The sequence below is a fragment of the Natrix helvetica genome, assembly GCF_964273705.1.
Source record: "Natrix helvetica genome assembly, chromosome: Z".
Classification (NCBI taxonomy): Eukaryota; Metazoa; Chordata; class Lepidosauria; order Squamata; family Natricidae; genus Natrix; species Natrix helvetica.
Window position 1 is genome coordinate 72,872,865 of NC_138554.1, and position 16,432 is coordinate 72,889,296.

Consider the following 16,432-nt stretch of genomic DNA (forward strand, 5'->3'; position numbering starts at 1 on the left):
AGAAGCCAACATCAGTTCAAAGTTCATGGGTTTTTTTTTTTTTGGGGGGGGGGGGTTAATGACAAAGGGTTATCCAGTATATATCCTTCAAAATCATAGACTTTGGATACATTTTATTGAATGATTTGCCTTAACTTGATTTTAAACATGCACGTGTAAATATAATTAATAAGAACGGAGAAAGAGACACAAGCTGCACTATTTTAGTCCAGGAGGCAACTTGAGTTTCTTCAGCTTTGATAAACTTCAATTCCCAGCATCCCTCTGGACGAGGAGATCCTGATTTCACTCAACCTAGATTTGTCGCCTCCCCGGTTTAATTATATACAGGTGAAAACTCCTCAAAACTTTTTCCTGGAACTTATTGTCGTGTAATTTTGTAATAAAATGAAGAGAAAGCTCAATTGCTAGTACGCTTCTAGGCAGCAATATGGAAGATAATTCTCTTCTTGCACACTTCCAGGACTTAAAAAGATACGCGTCGGCCTAACCTCAAAATCGTAATCCCATGAAATTCCTTGTGGCCTTACGCAGGTTTTTTTGGGGTGGTAGTGGTGGTAAAAGAACCAACAAGATGCGCTAGGCGTTACCACATTGCTGCAAGCTAATTTTTAAGAAGTATGCTTAAAACCGTAGTCTTCCAACTTCATCCTTCCAGTCTGTCGGATTGTGTCATGCGTGATCTTCTCAAGCTCTCTCTTTAAGTAACCCCCCTTCTTCCCTATGGCCCTCCCCCTTTCTCTTTCTCTCGCTCTCTCTTTCTCTCGTTGCTCTCGCTCTCTCTCTGCGACTCGGCCTCGTTTCTCTCCTTCTTACAGTTGTGTTCTTGAATTGCCTCCGCATCAGGATTCTTTGAACCAGCCATCATGGCTGACATGAAAACGGGCATCTTTGCGAAAAATGTCCAAAAGAGGCTGAACAGAGCACAGGAAAAGGTAAGCGAAGACGCAGCAACTGCTAGACAAAAAGCTGAGTCTGTGCTCTGGGATTTCATGGCGTTGGGGAGGAAGCGTAGAAGTGCGAGGGGAAGGGGGGGAACCTTGCATCAGAGCCTTCAATAAATTCGGGGGACAGAGATCAGCACCCCGCGGATCCATCTGAAAAGAGCTGCACAACGAAGCTGAGCCAGAAGACGTGCAGCGCTGCTACGGAGTTGCAAATGCAAACGCTGAGCGCTTCAATCGCGATTTCGGGCAAGGCAGCGTCTGCGGGTACCGGCGTGGATCAACGTCTGGCTTTCCATAGCTGCGCTGCCGCCCTCGCCCGATCCGTTTTCTCTAGACTGGTTTGCACAGAGGGCATTATCTGTATGACTTGGAGCTCTTACAAGATGGGGTGGAAGGCCGGTAGGGCGAGGGACAAACAAGTGTCTGAATTAATCAGAAGGACACGGGCATTTTAAGTGCTGTATCGAATCCTTCCCTGCGGGAAACCAAACGGAGATATTCAAGGCTGTCTGGCCTGTGTTGCCCCATTTGCCTCAATGCCTTGCAGGGCAGTTAAAGGTGGCGTTGTTTGTCTTTCTGCAAAAACAAAAAAAAATAAAAAATATCAGAGGAATCGCGTGAACCATCAAAATCGCGCCCCCTGCTCGCGTACAGCGCACTTTGGGAAAATGGTTGAATTCGGGCTCAGTGGTCTGGGGAGCTGCGGCACAGAATCTTAGTAAAGAGATGGTGGATTGCGGAAAGATGCCTCCCTCCCCAAGGAACTTTTAGTTAATACCAAGTCTATAATTACCGTGATTACTCCCTCCCTCTTCGGTTGGCAAGCTGCCCTCATCAATGGTGTTATATAATATCTCTTGGCCCATTGAATAATTACCATCTTCATGAAGCCCTTTTAATCAGAGGAAAGATGTAGGGGGCAGAGTTACATTCAGGCTGCCTTCTACCTTCTCTTCTGTCATTAACCCAATAATTATGTATTATTTCCTACCACAGAAAATCAAACAGTTGCAGGTGATGTGCTGTTTTGCCTGGGCCAAGGGTTTTGCTTTTGGGGTTAGCTTGCTCAGAGTCAAAAACTGTTTGCCAAGAGATAGTGGCCCCAGATTTTTGCAGCTTCTTGGCTAATGAAAGAACCTGCATAATAATCTGTGAACTGTTTGTGTGCTCCATACAAAACACTAGAGTTTTGATCCTTTTCATTGAATAATAAGGCCCCTAGAGATGTGTGACTTCACTATTTTCTGGAGATAGTCTTGTTAAGACCATCTTTTTTTGTATTTGGGAAAGACATTGGGTCCCTCAGTCTTATACTTCCCACTTTCCTTTTCCCGCATTCTGGTGCTTTGTTAATACTGCAGCTGCTATCAAAGGATCATAAGTCTCTTGGTAACCTGAAGCTTGGAAGGAAAATTAGAACCATAGTTCTCTGCATAAAGATTTGGTTCTCCCTAAGCCTCATCTTTATGTGCCCATTTCACTAGACTCTAAGAGGATTGTGTTTCTTTTAATAACTGCCCAAGCTTAGTGTAAAGTTATTTGATCTTCTGTCTGCATTCATCTGAAGAGTAAAGCAACTTTAATCAGAGTGGCCTTCTCCAAATGGCTTCTGTCAGTAATCCACAATGGCCACCAAAACACCCCCTATTCCAGTGTTTTATCAGAAACTCTTGCCAGGTTTTTATTCAAGATTCAGAGTTCCAGCTGTTTAAAATATGTTAGAAGGAAACAAAGTCCATATTGCTCAGGTTCCTGATGATTTGCAGCTGAATCTGGAGGTCAGTTCTAATTCTCAGGAAGGAAGGCCCAATAAAGACAAATAAGAGATGATACAAATGGAGTAGAAGATTCTGGTAGCAACATGAGATGGAAGAATATGTGGGCTTTGGGCTTAAATTCAGGGAAATCAACTTTTCATGTCTTGCCATATTTAAAAGCAGTGCTTTTTCTCTTAGTAAGACAGGATAGTTTCCTGTAGGTCTGAATTAAATTGCTCAGATATATGGCAACTGAATAACTGCATCGTTATTGGAATAAATTTTGAAATCTGTCAAATATCAATATTTTAAAAAATGATGCTTATTTAAAAGCTATCAAACATTAAATTACTGACATCTTTAGAGAAGGCTGAAGGGCTGCTACCAGTAAATAAATAAACAAATATGAACATTCCTGCATTCAATTCAAATGATAGTTGATTGGATCTATGGAAATCAATGAGAAATTAGTGTGACATTGTTTTCACTGATCTATTAATAGCAAACTTAAATCAGAATGCAATTTATTTGCTGGTTTCATAGATCAGGTTAAGCTAATCATAATTTGTTGACTGAACTGTAACAACCTAGTTCCCACATAATGTTAATTGTGATATTCTAGATTTAAAACCAAACAAACCACATTATGGCTGTGTGTACAGGTAGGCATGTGTGCATATATTGTTATGAGTAAGATATTCAGAAATTATGTAGAGCTTGTTTAGGATTTGTTTTGTAACTCTTTTTTTTAGTTGAGTGATTGAATTTCCAACTTGTTTATTCATTTTCTATTTGGTTATTTTTTTGTTCTGTTTTGCTATATTGTGAGTTGCCCAGAGTACTTTGAGAATCTGGGAATGCCTAAATTGGGAAAAAAGAGATGAATGGCTTAATATGGGATGGAATGGGATAGGATAGGATGGAACACGACCTTGGAGGTCTTTTATTCCAACCCCCTGTTCAAGCAAGAGAACCTATACTGTTTCAGACAAGTGGCTGTCTAGTTTCATCTTAAAAACCTCCAGTGATGGAGTATCCATGAACGAGTTAGATAAGGTTATTTTGAGAAAAAGGAATCAAGAAAAGAAATTATTGCAATTTTCAAAGATCTGTAAAATTATTGTGTAGAAAGTGGAATAGATTGTTTTCCATTTCACCCAAAAACAGGTGATCATTGATTGAAACCAGATTTTGGTTAAACATTTAGCTCATTCCTAATAGAAAACATGATTTGAGATAGAAAGAGCCTGAGAAGATGATGAGGTCTTCTGGAGATGTTTAAGCATTCAATTTAATGAGATGCTGAAGCTGCACCCAGTGCTCAGATACTACATTGGCTGAGAGTTAAGCCAGATAAACAATCAGGTCCAAATCAATGATGTATGTATGTTTATACAGTAGAGTTTAATGTTTTAAGGTGATTTACAGCATAAAAAAACCCAATCGGATCCAAACAAAGTATTAACATTCTCTTCTTATTTAAAAGAAGAAAATTTAGACCAGCAAACTCTTTAAAGAGGATAAAGCCAGAGAACTAGAAAATCAGATCAAATGCAGACAGATTCCTCCTGCCTCCCCTTTAGCTGGAAATTATTCCTTTACAAAAGCATGTGAAGAGATTGGAAAACATTTTTTACCAGCACTTTTCTTTACAACATTAAAAGGCCATCCATCCCTTTATACCACGAATCCAGACTTTCCTTTCAATGCCAAGTCTAGAAGACCCTGCCAACACTCCTTTTCCTATACTTGTAAACAGACATAAGGTGTCATTCTGCCTGTTTTTAATATTCATTCATGAGTGGCATATAGCCTGAAATGATACCGTGTGCATCATCAGCATCAGAGTCAGGGTATGCAGACGTACAAACAATTTTAGAAAAATAATTTTTTCAGAAAGAAAAATTTGATCATGATGTGTTGATAACAGACCTGCTTTCTAAAACAACTGGTTGGGAAAAGGAATGGAATAGAATATCCTTGAACAGGGTGGGATTGCTTCACCGGACAACAATAAGAGCATTCCCATGCTGCAACCTTGAATGGTTATATAGTTTTATAATATGTATTATAGTTTACTGTCATTATTTCCAGTTGTTTCATCTGGCAGGTAAGAAGGGAACAATGGTATTTATATCCACCCTTACCTTGTATTTGTGTGTCTGTGCCTTGGAGGCAGGGTGCTTTACTGACAACTGCATGGAATAGTGCCTGCTGTTTTCTTGACAGGATTTCAGAAGTGGTTGCCATTGCCATCACCTTCTTAGGGCTCAGAAACAGTGACTGGCCCAAGGTAACCCAGCTGTTATACTTAAGATGGGTCTAGAACTCATAGTCTTCTAGCTTTTATCCTGATGCCTTAATTAGAACCCAAACGAATTTAATTCATTACTTGCATCTTTACACAAAAGGAAAAATAGTCCAATCAAAGGACAGATTAGGAATACAAATCAAGTTAGGTAAGAAAAGATAACATCTATACTTCAGATGAGTTCAAATTTTCATGACCAGATGGATTATATCTCAGGGTTTTGGCAGATGTGATCTCAGAACCATTAAACCATATTTTTCAAAGATCATGGAGAACTTGGAAAGTACTAGAGGACTGGAAAACATTGATGGGGTTCAGATCTTCAAAAGGGGGGAAATGGGCCAGGAAATTATAGACTAATCAGCTTGACGTCAATTCTTGTGAAGATCCTGAAAAAGATAATCAACCAACGAATATGTGAACACCTAGAAACAAGCTGAACTAACTTACATGATTTTTGTCAAAAGCTGAACATAGCAGACAAACTTTGCTGCATTCTTTAACAAAGTGATACTTTGCTAAAGTGAATACTATGGACATTATTTACTTAGACATCAGTTAGTCAATTGAAAAAATAGACCACAATCTACTTCTTGATAAGATATAAAAATGTGGGATAGATGGCTGACCATACTCATCATCTAGTTCTCAATGGAACTACATATAAATGAAGGTTAAGTATGCGACGTGGTACTTCAAACTTCTGTCTTAGCCCCAGTACTCCAATATCTCCACCAATGATTTAGATGAGGGGATAGAAGAGGTGATCATCAAATTTGCAGACAACATCAAGTTGTGGGGAATAGCCAACACTTTAGAAAATAGACTCAAGTTATAGTTGTTTTTTAACAGACTTGAACACTGGGACCTATCCAACAAAATGCAAATCAATGGTGAGAAAAATAAGGACTTACACTTAAGCAATAAAATCAAATTCACAGATATAGAATAGTTAGCACCTACTGTAACTGACAGTAACTGTGAGAGGGATCTAAGTATCCTAGTAAACAATCACTTTAAGTATGAACCAGCAGCATGCTGCTACTTCCAAAAAAGCCAATGCAGTCCTAGGCTGCATCAACAGAGTGATAGTATCAAGATCACATGAAGTATTAGAACAACTTTAATTTGGATTGATAAGACTATACTTGAAGATTGCATCCCGTTTTGGTCACCATGATACAAAAAAAATGTTGAGACTCTTGAAAGAATGCAAAGATGAGCAACAAAGATGATTAATTGACTGGAGACTAAATTGATGAATGATTGTGTGAACTAGTTATATCAAGTCTATTGAAGGGACTAGGGCTTACACAATAGCAGTCTTCTAATATATTTGTGAGGCTGTCACAGAGAAGCAGTGGTTCAACATATTCTTCAAAGCATTTGGGGGAATGGCAAGAAGTAATAGAAGTTTATCAAAGAGAGATTCAACCTGGAACTAAAGACAAATTTCCTGACAGTGAGAACAATTAATCAGTGGAATGGTTTCTCCTAAGTTGTGGGTGCTCCATCACTGGACATTTTTTAAAAAGAGCTTGGAGAGCCATTTTTCCAAAATAGTATAGGATGCCCTCCTGGAGCAGTAGGGTGGACTAGAAGACTCCAAAATCCTTTCCCAGTTGTGTTATTCTGTATTCTATTCTTTAGTGCAAGTAAGAGGAGCACAATGCACAGATTTCTCTACTAATATAGAAGAGGAGGAACTCCATCTAAAATACTTATTGCCCAACTCCCTTAAAGAATTTGCTCAATTCTGGGAAGGTTTAAAGTGTATTTGGATGAATTGATTATATTTTAGCAATAAGAACATTCCTAAATGGATATGAGTAAAGCAGAGTATACTTTATAGTATAATCTTTATTGTCATTGTACTTAAATACAGCAAAATTGGTTTTAACCTCACTAGTGCAAAAGAAAAGATTGGCCCATTTGAAATAAATTATGTGAAGAAAAGGTACAAATGGTTTTATTCTCATGGTTAGTAAGCCTGATCGGTATGCTATATCCATCTGTTACATATACATTTGTCCTACCTGTATTAGTCCTGTATTAACCTTGATTATTTAAGGAACTACTGCAACAAATGCTTAATTTCTCAAAACATTCTATATTGCAATTATATATAGGTGTACCTCTGTTGCCTACTAATGTAATATTAGATATAAAAATATATTTAAATGCAGCATAGTTCTGATATACCATCTTAAAAGTAAGCTCCTTTTCTTTATTTATGTGCTGCATTTCCATAACGTATATCCAAAGTTGTACACAGCAATCATGATACACAACAACAATCCTGACCAAATATTAAAGATGGAATCCAAATTAAATTAGATGCACTTATTTTTAGTTTAGATCTATGGAATTAAATCTAGTTATTACTAAATTATCTCATGGATTTTATATTAAACACTGATAGATACCATTCCTTTCCCATCTTGTAGCTTTATTACTTTAGAAAGATTTCTGCAACCTACCGTCCACCATATATATTTGTCTTCAATTCCAGGACTCCAATTAGCGGGGTTTTCTCCAAATTCACACTACAGCAGAAGGAGCTGTCAGGGAATCCAGTTTGAAACTATTTAAGATTTTATTTATTCATGGGCTATGATAAAATAATAACTGTAAGAACCTGAGGTCCCCCCCCCCCCGCAAGTTGAGATAAAAATATCAAGAATGATAGTTCCTTTAGAGGACATTAACCCTGCAGTATTTCAGCAAATAAAGGGTTTCACTGTAATAAATCTGAAATATTCCTTGTGATTTTCTTTTAAGACAGAGGTGACAAGGTGCAAAGGACAGAATCTAATGTTTAAATTCTCTGGCAAAGACTTATAAAAGAAGTTATGCTGAACTAATGCAGAAAAAGTAGCCTTACCATTTTTTTTAAAAAAATGCAAATATTGTTAAGCTATCACTGCTAGTTATATAATCTATCAGTATATGTATGTATGTATGTATGTATGTATGTATGTATGTATGTATAAAATAAAATGCGAAAATCATTTTTGCAAAATGAGAAAATCTAATTATCCTCTGAATAACCTGTAAAGCTCTCCAAATAAATTCAAAGCTCCTGGAAATATTTGATACAATATTCAAAACAGTTTAAAAATCTGAGACAAATCTTATTTGAATCAAATAATTCATTCAGAATTGAATATACGTTTATCAGACAGGTAATGTGAGATATTGAGCATTGTTAATGGGAGATTCATACTTGCAACCTAAGTTGCAAAGCAAAACTAAAAATAGAACAAAGGTAGAAAACATATTTTTATGTAAGATTGTAGGCAGCACAGATGGCTACATCCCAAAATATAAATAACTGAAAAATAACTGTGCATTTTTTAAAAACAAAGACAGTATCATGACACTTTAATATATTTGTTCTGACACAAATTACATTGCATTTGTTCTCATTGCATTGTTCTCAAAGATTAGGAAGTGTAACAGTATTAGAGTTATGTATTCGATGGTCACTGGGAATATTCAGTGTTAGGGCTGTATGTTATAAATGGTTAGCTCATAAAACATCATACTGTAACTTAATTGCAAATAATAATCCGAGGTCCCTAGGAGGATCTTGATAGGTAGATTGAAATGCCAAATCCAATCTTGGAAAAGACTCGCTAGGTGGATAAAAATGCCAGTCCAGTCTAAACATATACTGATCCCAGAATTCCTCTTTCCCTTGCTCAGCTGCTATTTAATTTTTTAATTTAATTAAATTAAAATTTTAAACCGCGCCCTTTCCTAAACAGGACTCGGGGCGGTGTACAGTCATATTAAAACAGTATAATACAAAATATAGATATACATTCAATATACAAATATAGAAATGGGTACGTGGAGGAGGTAGGATGTAGACTGTACAATATGTAAAATAAAATACAAATAAACATTAAAATACCCTTAAAAACTGCCCAATAAGATGTTTGCCAGGAGGTTAAATGGGACTATGAATCGGTTAAGCCAGCTAACTGGAACAGGTGGGTCTTAAGCTTCTGTCGGAAGGAGCGGAGGTCTGTGGTAGTTCTAATATCGGGGGGGAGGTCATTCCAGAGGGTTGGGCCCATCACAGAGAAGGCTCTACTCCTGGGCACCGCCCGTTGACACTGCTTAGTGGACGGCACCCGGAGGAGTCCCTCCCTGTGAGAGCGGATTGGTCGCAGGGATGTATGAGGTGAGATGCGATCCCGCAGGTAACTAGGTCCCGTGCCATGGAGCGCTTTGAAGATAGTAACCAACACCTTGAAACGCACCCGAAAAGCCACAGGCAGCCAGTGCAGCTTGCGCAGGAGTGGTGTTATATGGGAGTATCTTGTCCCTCCCATGATGGCCCGCGTGGCTGCATTCTGAACTAGCTGTAGTCTTCGGGTGCATCTCAAGGGGAGCCCCATGTAGAGAGCATTGCAGTAGTCCAGGCGAGCTGCTATCACTGGGGTGCAGCCAGGACAAGCGAGATCTTGGGAGGGACCTTCCCTCTCCCCCAGAGAGCCTATGCTGGGAGAGAGGAGTGGGATGGTTTGAATGCAGGTGAGTGGGCGGTTAAGTGGCCAGTGCCTCCTTCACTTGTTTGGGCAGAGAAAGAAAAAAGTGCCAATAGCCAAAGGTGAAGGTGCTCCCCTTTGCCCTTGGTGGCAGGGGTACTTTATTGCATGCCTCCTTTCTCCTGCCTGAACGAGTGAAGGAGCATTGGCCACTAAACCACCCACTCGCCCACGTTCAAACCAGCCTGCCTCCTCTCTGCCGGCATGGGCTCTCTGGAGGGTGAGGGAAGGTCCCTCCCAAGACCCATTTCTTTCCTTCCCTCTTGCAGCATCAATCCATAGGGGGAGGGCACTGACTGTTCCGTAGTGACAGGGAAATGGAGGCTTCTTGAAAACAGACATTTTCATAGTGGCAGCTGAAGCACAATCCTGGGCAGTCAGTTCCAGCTCTCTCTTCCCCAAGCATGTCCCGTTGCTGCTGGTGCTGCTATTGGTGAATCCACTGTGGCGGCGGGGCTCTTGCCATCGCTGGCAGCTGCTTCTTGCCATAGCCGCCATGCTGGATTCACCAAAAGCAGAACCAGCAGCAAAGGGACATGTTTGGGGAAGGGAGAACCAGAACTGACTGTCTGGGATTGTGCTTCAGCTGCTGCTGTGAAAATTTCTGTTTTGTCAGCTGGCAAAAAAGCATCAATTTCTCAGTTGCCACCAAATGGTCTGTGCCCTCCCCCTACGGATTGATGCTGCAGGAGGGAAGGAAATAAGCCAGTCTTGGGAGGGACTCCCCCTCCCCCTCCAGGGAGCCCATGCCGGGAGAGAAGACAGGCTGGTTTGAACACGGGCAGGCAGTTTGGAACCAGCACCTCCTTCACTCATTGGGACCAGCAGAGAAAGATAGGAGGTGCACGATAAAGCACCCCCGCCACCAAGGGCAAAAAGGAGCGCCTCTGCCCTCGGCTATTGTGTGCCTCCTTTCTCCGCCTGCCCGAACAAATGAACGAGGCCCTGGCTACTAAACCACCCATGTTCAAACCAGCCTGCCTCCTCTCTCCAGGCATGGGCTCTCTGGGGGGGGAGGTCCCTCCCAAGACCTCACTTGTCCTGGCGGCACCCATTCGCCCTTGGCTATCGCACACCTTCTTTCTTTCTCTGCCCACCCGAACAAGCAAAGGAGGCCCACCCTCCTGCGTTCAAACCAGGCCACCTCCTCTCTCCCCACACAGGCTCTCTGAAGGGAGAGGTAAGGTCTCTCCCAAGACCTGCTTCCTTTACCTCATGACACAATTCTGGGATGGCGGGATATTCTTTTTTTTTTTTGCCAGTACGGGGGCATAGCCTTGACCCCTGTCTTCCTGCTGCTTCCAGTCCAGCACCGACCTGGGGACACTTCTGGTTCTGCTGGATGGCTGCTCCTTCACGTCCCATTCCGGCTGCAATTGGGTTTCTCCTGGCTGGGAGAGACTCTCTGGGTCAGCCTCGCCACTCTAGCCGCACACTGCACCCCCAGAGCGGTCACATGGCGGTGGCACACGGGCTGCTGACCAACCCAGGGTCCACTCCAACCTCAGCTCCTCTGAAGAAGCTCCGGACCCGCTTCCTTCTCTTTGAGAAGTGGTTTGCAAAGTCCAGGTTTTGCAAGGCGCTTGTCAAAGAGAAGGAAGCGTGGGCTTCTTCCAGCAGCTGAGTCCTCCGCTCCGGCAAAGGAAATGGGAGAGCAGGGCAAGCATGATGCAGACAAGTGGGGCGAGTGAGCATCGACTGGGTGGGTGGAGGGAGTGAGCAGGGGGGGCAGGCCAGGGGAGGGACCATTCCGGTATGGGGCCTCTAGAGGCCCCGATATGCAAACGGATACCAGATTTCCGACACCGGTACACATGTACTGGACCAGACCAGCTGAAACCCACCTCTGAATACTGATTCTGTGGTAATATTAATAGATAATAGACAATAGGTAATAGATAAGAGATAATAGAGTAGAAGACAGAATTGGGCAAGATCACAAAGTACCAAGACCTTAACATCAAAATTGGAAGAGTAAAACATGAACTAGCTGTGATCCAAGAAGTTATAGGAACAATAGGTACTATATTGGCACCCACAGTTATATCTTACACTGTGTTTTAAATCTTTGACAACATTTAGATAATTACTAGATAATTCCCACTGCCTTTTACCACCTGAAAACATGATGCGCGGAGGACAAAAATGTAACGCGCTGAGGCGGTGATTGGCAGCGATGTGCTGTGGCAATCCCAGCAGCCTTGAACAGCTCTGAAGCAGAGCGTTCGGAAGCTGAAAACATGAGGCATAGAGGCCAAAAACACAATGTGCAGAGGCCGAAAATGGCTGAAGGTTGAGAGCCGGTGGGTGGGTGGGGCTACATTTGGTATATAAGACACATCCAAATTTTCCCCCTTTTGGGGGGGGGGGGAATATGTCTTATGCTCAAAAAAATACGGTAATTCACTTATCTTCTATTATGTAAGTGATATACATACTTTAAAAGCAATTGGGTTTTTAAAGCCAGCTAGATATTCTGTAAATATTCTAAGACCTCACATTACTTTCAAAATTTGATTTTTCAATATGGACTGTACAGCTTGAAAATTACTATTACTACTATTAAAATTACTATTACTATTAAATTTACCTATTAATTTAGATATTGATATTGATCTTGCTGTCTTTAATCAGCAAAACCAGGTCATTGTATAACATGTTGGATAACAAAAGAAGAGAGAGAAACTTAAATTTGTATTTATATACATAGATCCAGCTGTGCAGTTTAGTAAGCAGTTGGATCCTACTAATCCAGAAGTTTGTATCTGGGTAGTAACACATCCACATTTAAAAAAAACCATGAATTAGTTAAAACTGAATGCAAAATGTTTGCTTGCATGAAACCATTTAGACTTCGGTCTTATATGTGGGACTTCTGTAGTTTAGTGACCTCAATCATGATAACCTAGGTGGTGTTATCCTGAACATTTGGAGAACATAAAGTTAGAGAAAGATAGTACATAGATTACATAGATTAATAGGAAGGGCCATAAATGGATTGTTGTAAAATTGTAGAGAAAGGAAATTAATCTTAAGAATATTTAGTTGGTTGGAGAATAACATGGCAAACTACTCCAGAGTTCTTTCAAGAAAACAAAATGGATATTCATAATCAGGATAATGTCAACATACCACGGAAAAATGGACATTTTATTTTGGAAACTATCCTAGAAGTTAATTAGAAAGGGTTGAAGACAAGTATTAAAAATTCAGTGTTTGTGATAAGGTATTATTGAATGAAAGGATATGCAGAGTTGATATGGCCAGAAATAGAAGGAAATGTTGATGCTAAAAAGATACCTATGCCAGTGGTATAGAATATGGAAATCATAAAACATGATTAATGTCAGAACAAAATGTTAGAAGAAATGTTAAGATTAAATATTGATATTCAGGGAATCAACAATCTTAAATGGAATTGGTTATTTCATATCACAGGAACACCAGATCTTCTACCAAGGACAAAAAAAAAATCATACAAGAAATGGAGTAGCCATTTTTGTTTTTAAAAAAAGAGTCAGTGGGTGCTTTCTACAATGTAGAAAGTGACAAAGATTACAATGCAATTGCATGACAAGCCAAATAATTTTAAAGTGATTCACATCGAACTGCAGACAGAAAGAAAGTAGAATAATTCTGGAGCAACTTGCAATACATTATTAACACACATTTTTTTAAAAAAATCATACTAATTAAAGAAATACTGTAATAAAAGAGCATGGTGTCCAGAATAATGCCAAAAATTGAACATAAAAAGAGAAAACAATCTAAATGAGTTATGTTAGTAAAAATTAAAGCATACAAATTGACTTTCTTTCAACAATCCAAATACCATGCAATACATAGACATTATTGGATGGACAATAAAAAAATGATCATGTACATAATATCTTAGCACAAGGATGGAGAAATTATTAAGTAAAAGCAATATTTGATACCGATTATAGATTATATTTTGAAGATCTTGCAAAATTATAACTTAAAAGTAACTAATAAAATCATTGTATCAACAATATATATCTTCAAGAATTTCTACATGATTTATTTAATAAAATAAAGAATAGATTTAGTCAAGCACAAAAGATTTATCTAAGAAAATTATAGAAGTCAAGTGAAATTCATGGAAAGAATGGATATAGTAAAAGCAAAGATCTACAAGAGAGAGAAAATACAAAAAAGAAATGATGCAAGGGTATAGAACAGTAGTGTCAAAATCAAGGCCCAGGGGCCGGATCCAGCCCGCAGGGTGCTTAGATCTGGCCCACACGGCCACCTTGGAAACAGCAAAGGATCAGCCCACCGTGACTTTGCCAGCGAAAACAGAGTTCGGGAGGGCCATGTGTGGCCCTTCCAAGCTCCGTTTTCATTGGCAGAGGGTTGCAGGAGTCTGTCGCAGCTGAAAATGGAGCTCACAAGGGAGCTCCATTTTCAGCTGCGACATGACACCTGCAAGATCTTTGCAGACAGTCCTCCCAAGCTCCATTTTTGCTGGGAGAGGATTAAACCCATTGCAGCCAAAAATGGAGCTCAGGAGCCCATTTTTGCTGGCAGAGTGCTCGGGCCACCACAGGTGCCCCCAACATGAGTGACATTGAGCTGGCCCTGCCCACCCTGGCTATTCCCACCCCCGCCCCCCAAGGTCAAACACAATCCTGATGCAGCCCTCAATGAAATCAAGTTTGTTTCATTGAGGGCTTAATTGTTAATTTATATTAAATTAGAGGCAGATATTCTGAAAAATAAAATTAAATGAGCCATAGAAAATATTCCTAGAAGGAAAAATTCAATAGCTAATAGAATTGTTTTAAAAACATTACAAGATAATGCATTTAAAGTGGCATTTTATAAAATAAGTACAGTTGGCTGATGGACTTATTTTTATAATATAACTAAATGGCCAAAAGTGAAAAAGAAGAAATCTCTTATTCAAAGAAGAAGAAGAGATTGCAGTAGCTCAACCAAATGCAAATAGTAGAGTAATTCTCAGACTTGGCAATTTTAAGACAGGTGGATTTAAGTGCTGAGATTCTCAGCATGACATCCATGCATCCTAAAGTTGTTAAGTTTGAGAAACATTGAGATAGAAATAGTGGAAGTATGAACAGACTTTATATTCCTAGAAACATAAAGTTATAAGGATGATGACATTAAAAAGTGCTTTGCTATATGAGAGACAAGCTATATATGTGATATGTTAACCAAACCTGTTTCTATAGAAAAATATAAAAAATATGTCAAAGTGTTTGGATTATCAGCTGTACAGCTTTAAATGGGAGGAGTGTCAAGGTACTGAGGATTTAATAGCTGCCAGCTGATGTAAAGTTGTAAACTGTAATCAGTAAGCTAATGCAATGAGGCTGATTCATTGCATCTATGGTATAACCCTTTTAAGACTCTGATGGGTGGTCCACAGAAGTCTATATATATAGGTAGTCATTAGAGGGAGTTTCTCTCTGTCAGAATGTATTCAGTTCTCTCCTTGTGTCTGTAGTGAATGGTAAGGGATTTTATCTCATGCATGTGTTTGCCTATATATATTTGTAGATTAAACCACTGTTAATTGTCTGAAGACACTGTATTGTGTTTAGCACCTGGGTTTATCTCATAATACTAGTCACGCTACCAAAACTCTGACAATTTTGCATTATTTTATATAGAAAGTTTTTGCTTGCAGACAAAATGCACCAGTGTTTCTACTTTGCTATACTATTGTTTGTAATCAGTCTCTGTTATCTTCTTTGAGCAGTTAGCCAGGGGCCCTTCCATTTCTTTAGCTTCTTTGCTGAGGTGGCACTTTCTGTCTGCTGCTGTCTTGTTTTGTATGCATTTGTTCTTAATGCTTGATCTTGTGCAGCCAGAATTAGCCCCTCTGTCTTCTTCTTCAGCTTTCATCTTCTTAGCCAATGAGAACTAGAAATTTAATACTTTATTATTTTCTCAATCTGGGATTTCCAGTTACAAATTTCACAAAACTTAATTTGGTTAAAAGATATTTGGCTCCCCAGATAGTAATTGCTCTAGATAAGCAACCCTTCCTAAAATATTTATTTGTGACCTTTGGTTTGCAGAATGACAGTGAGTCACACTGCAATTTTTGCCTGTGTTTTTGCTGATTCTACAAGATGTTCAATAGATTGTATCTCTGCCAACAAAACAATGACAGCCCATTCTACTGCTCTGTACAGTGCAGCAAAATATCCAAGCCATCTTTACTTTTAATACTTGGAAGGACAGTATGGATATTTACTTCCCTCAGTCCTGCTTCCAGTTCCGTAAACAGACACCCACACACAGAAGGCTTAATACATCTGCTTCAAGTTGTTTGCTACAGCTGCCGCATTTAATCTTGCTAATTTCCTTCCCTTTTTCTATACAACGTATGCCATGTACTGTCCTTATAGTTTTAAGAAATGAAAACAGAATTCAGTATCATTACATTATGATGCATAGTTACCAGCAATCAATATACGAGGGTATGCAGTATTCCATTTGTGGTCTGGAATAGATTTGTATCTTCAAATCTGTGTAGATTTGAAGGTTGGTATGACAAGATTCTGTATATTAAGTGTGAACAAATAAAGAACTGGACCTGAATGGACTTTAGCATGACAGTTCCTGCTCCCAGTGTCTCTCAGGGAGTTTGTCTCTCATTTACCTCTCATTTACGTTTAAGGACTCAGTCATCCTTTCTCCTACAGAATTTTAAGAGCACCATTTCCTTCTGCTAGTACAGCAGGAGGTCTGACCTCATCACTTCCAAGAGGACTTCATCCAAGCAAAATCTCAGCAGGCTATCGGAGATGCAGTAGTTTGATTAGGGCTGTGATGGCAAACTTATGGCAAGCGTGCCACAGGTAG

General features: G+C 39.6%; 1 protein-coding gene across 9 annotated transcripts in view; it reads left to right on the forward strand.

Annotated features, from left to right (window-relative positions):
- The first annotated feature begins 735 nt into the window (after positions 1 to 735).
- AMPH (amphiphysin) overlaps positions 736 to 16,432 on the forward strand; it is a 180,185-nt gene continuing 164,488 nt past the window's right edge. For all 9 annotated transcript variants that reach the window (XM_081932577.1, XM_081932578.1, XM_081932579.1 and 6 more), the window contains exon 1: positions 736 to 935. In XM_081932577.1, coding sequence (XP_081788703.1) covers positions 867 to 935 — 69 coding nt within the window. In that variant the 5' untranslated portion in view covers positions 736 to 866. The remainder of the gene's footprint in view (positions 936 to 16,432) is intronic.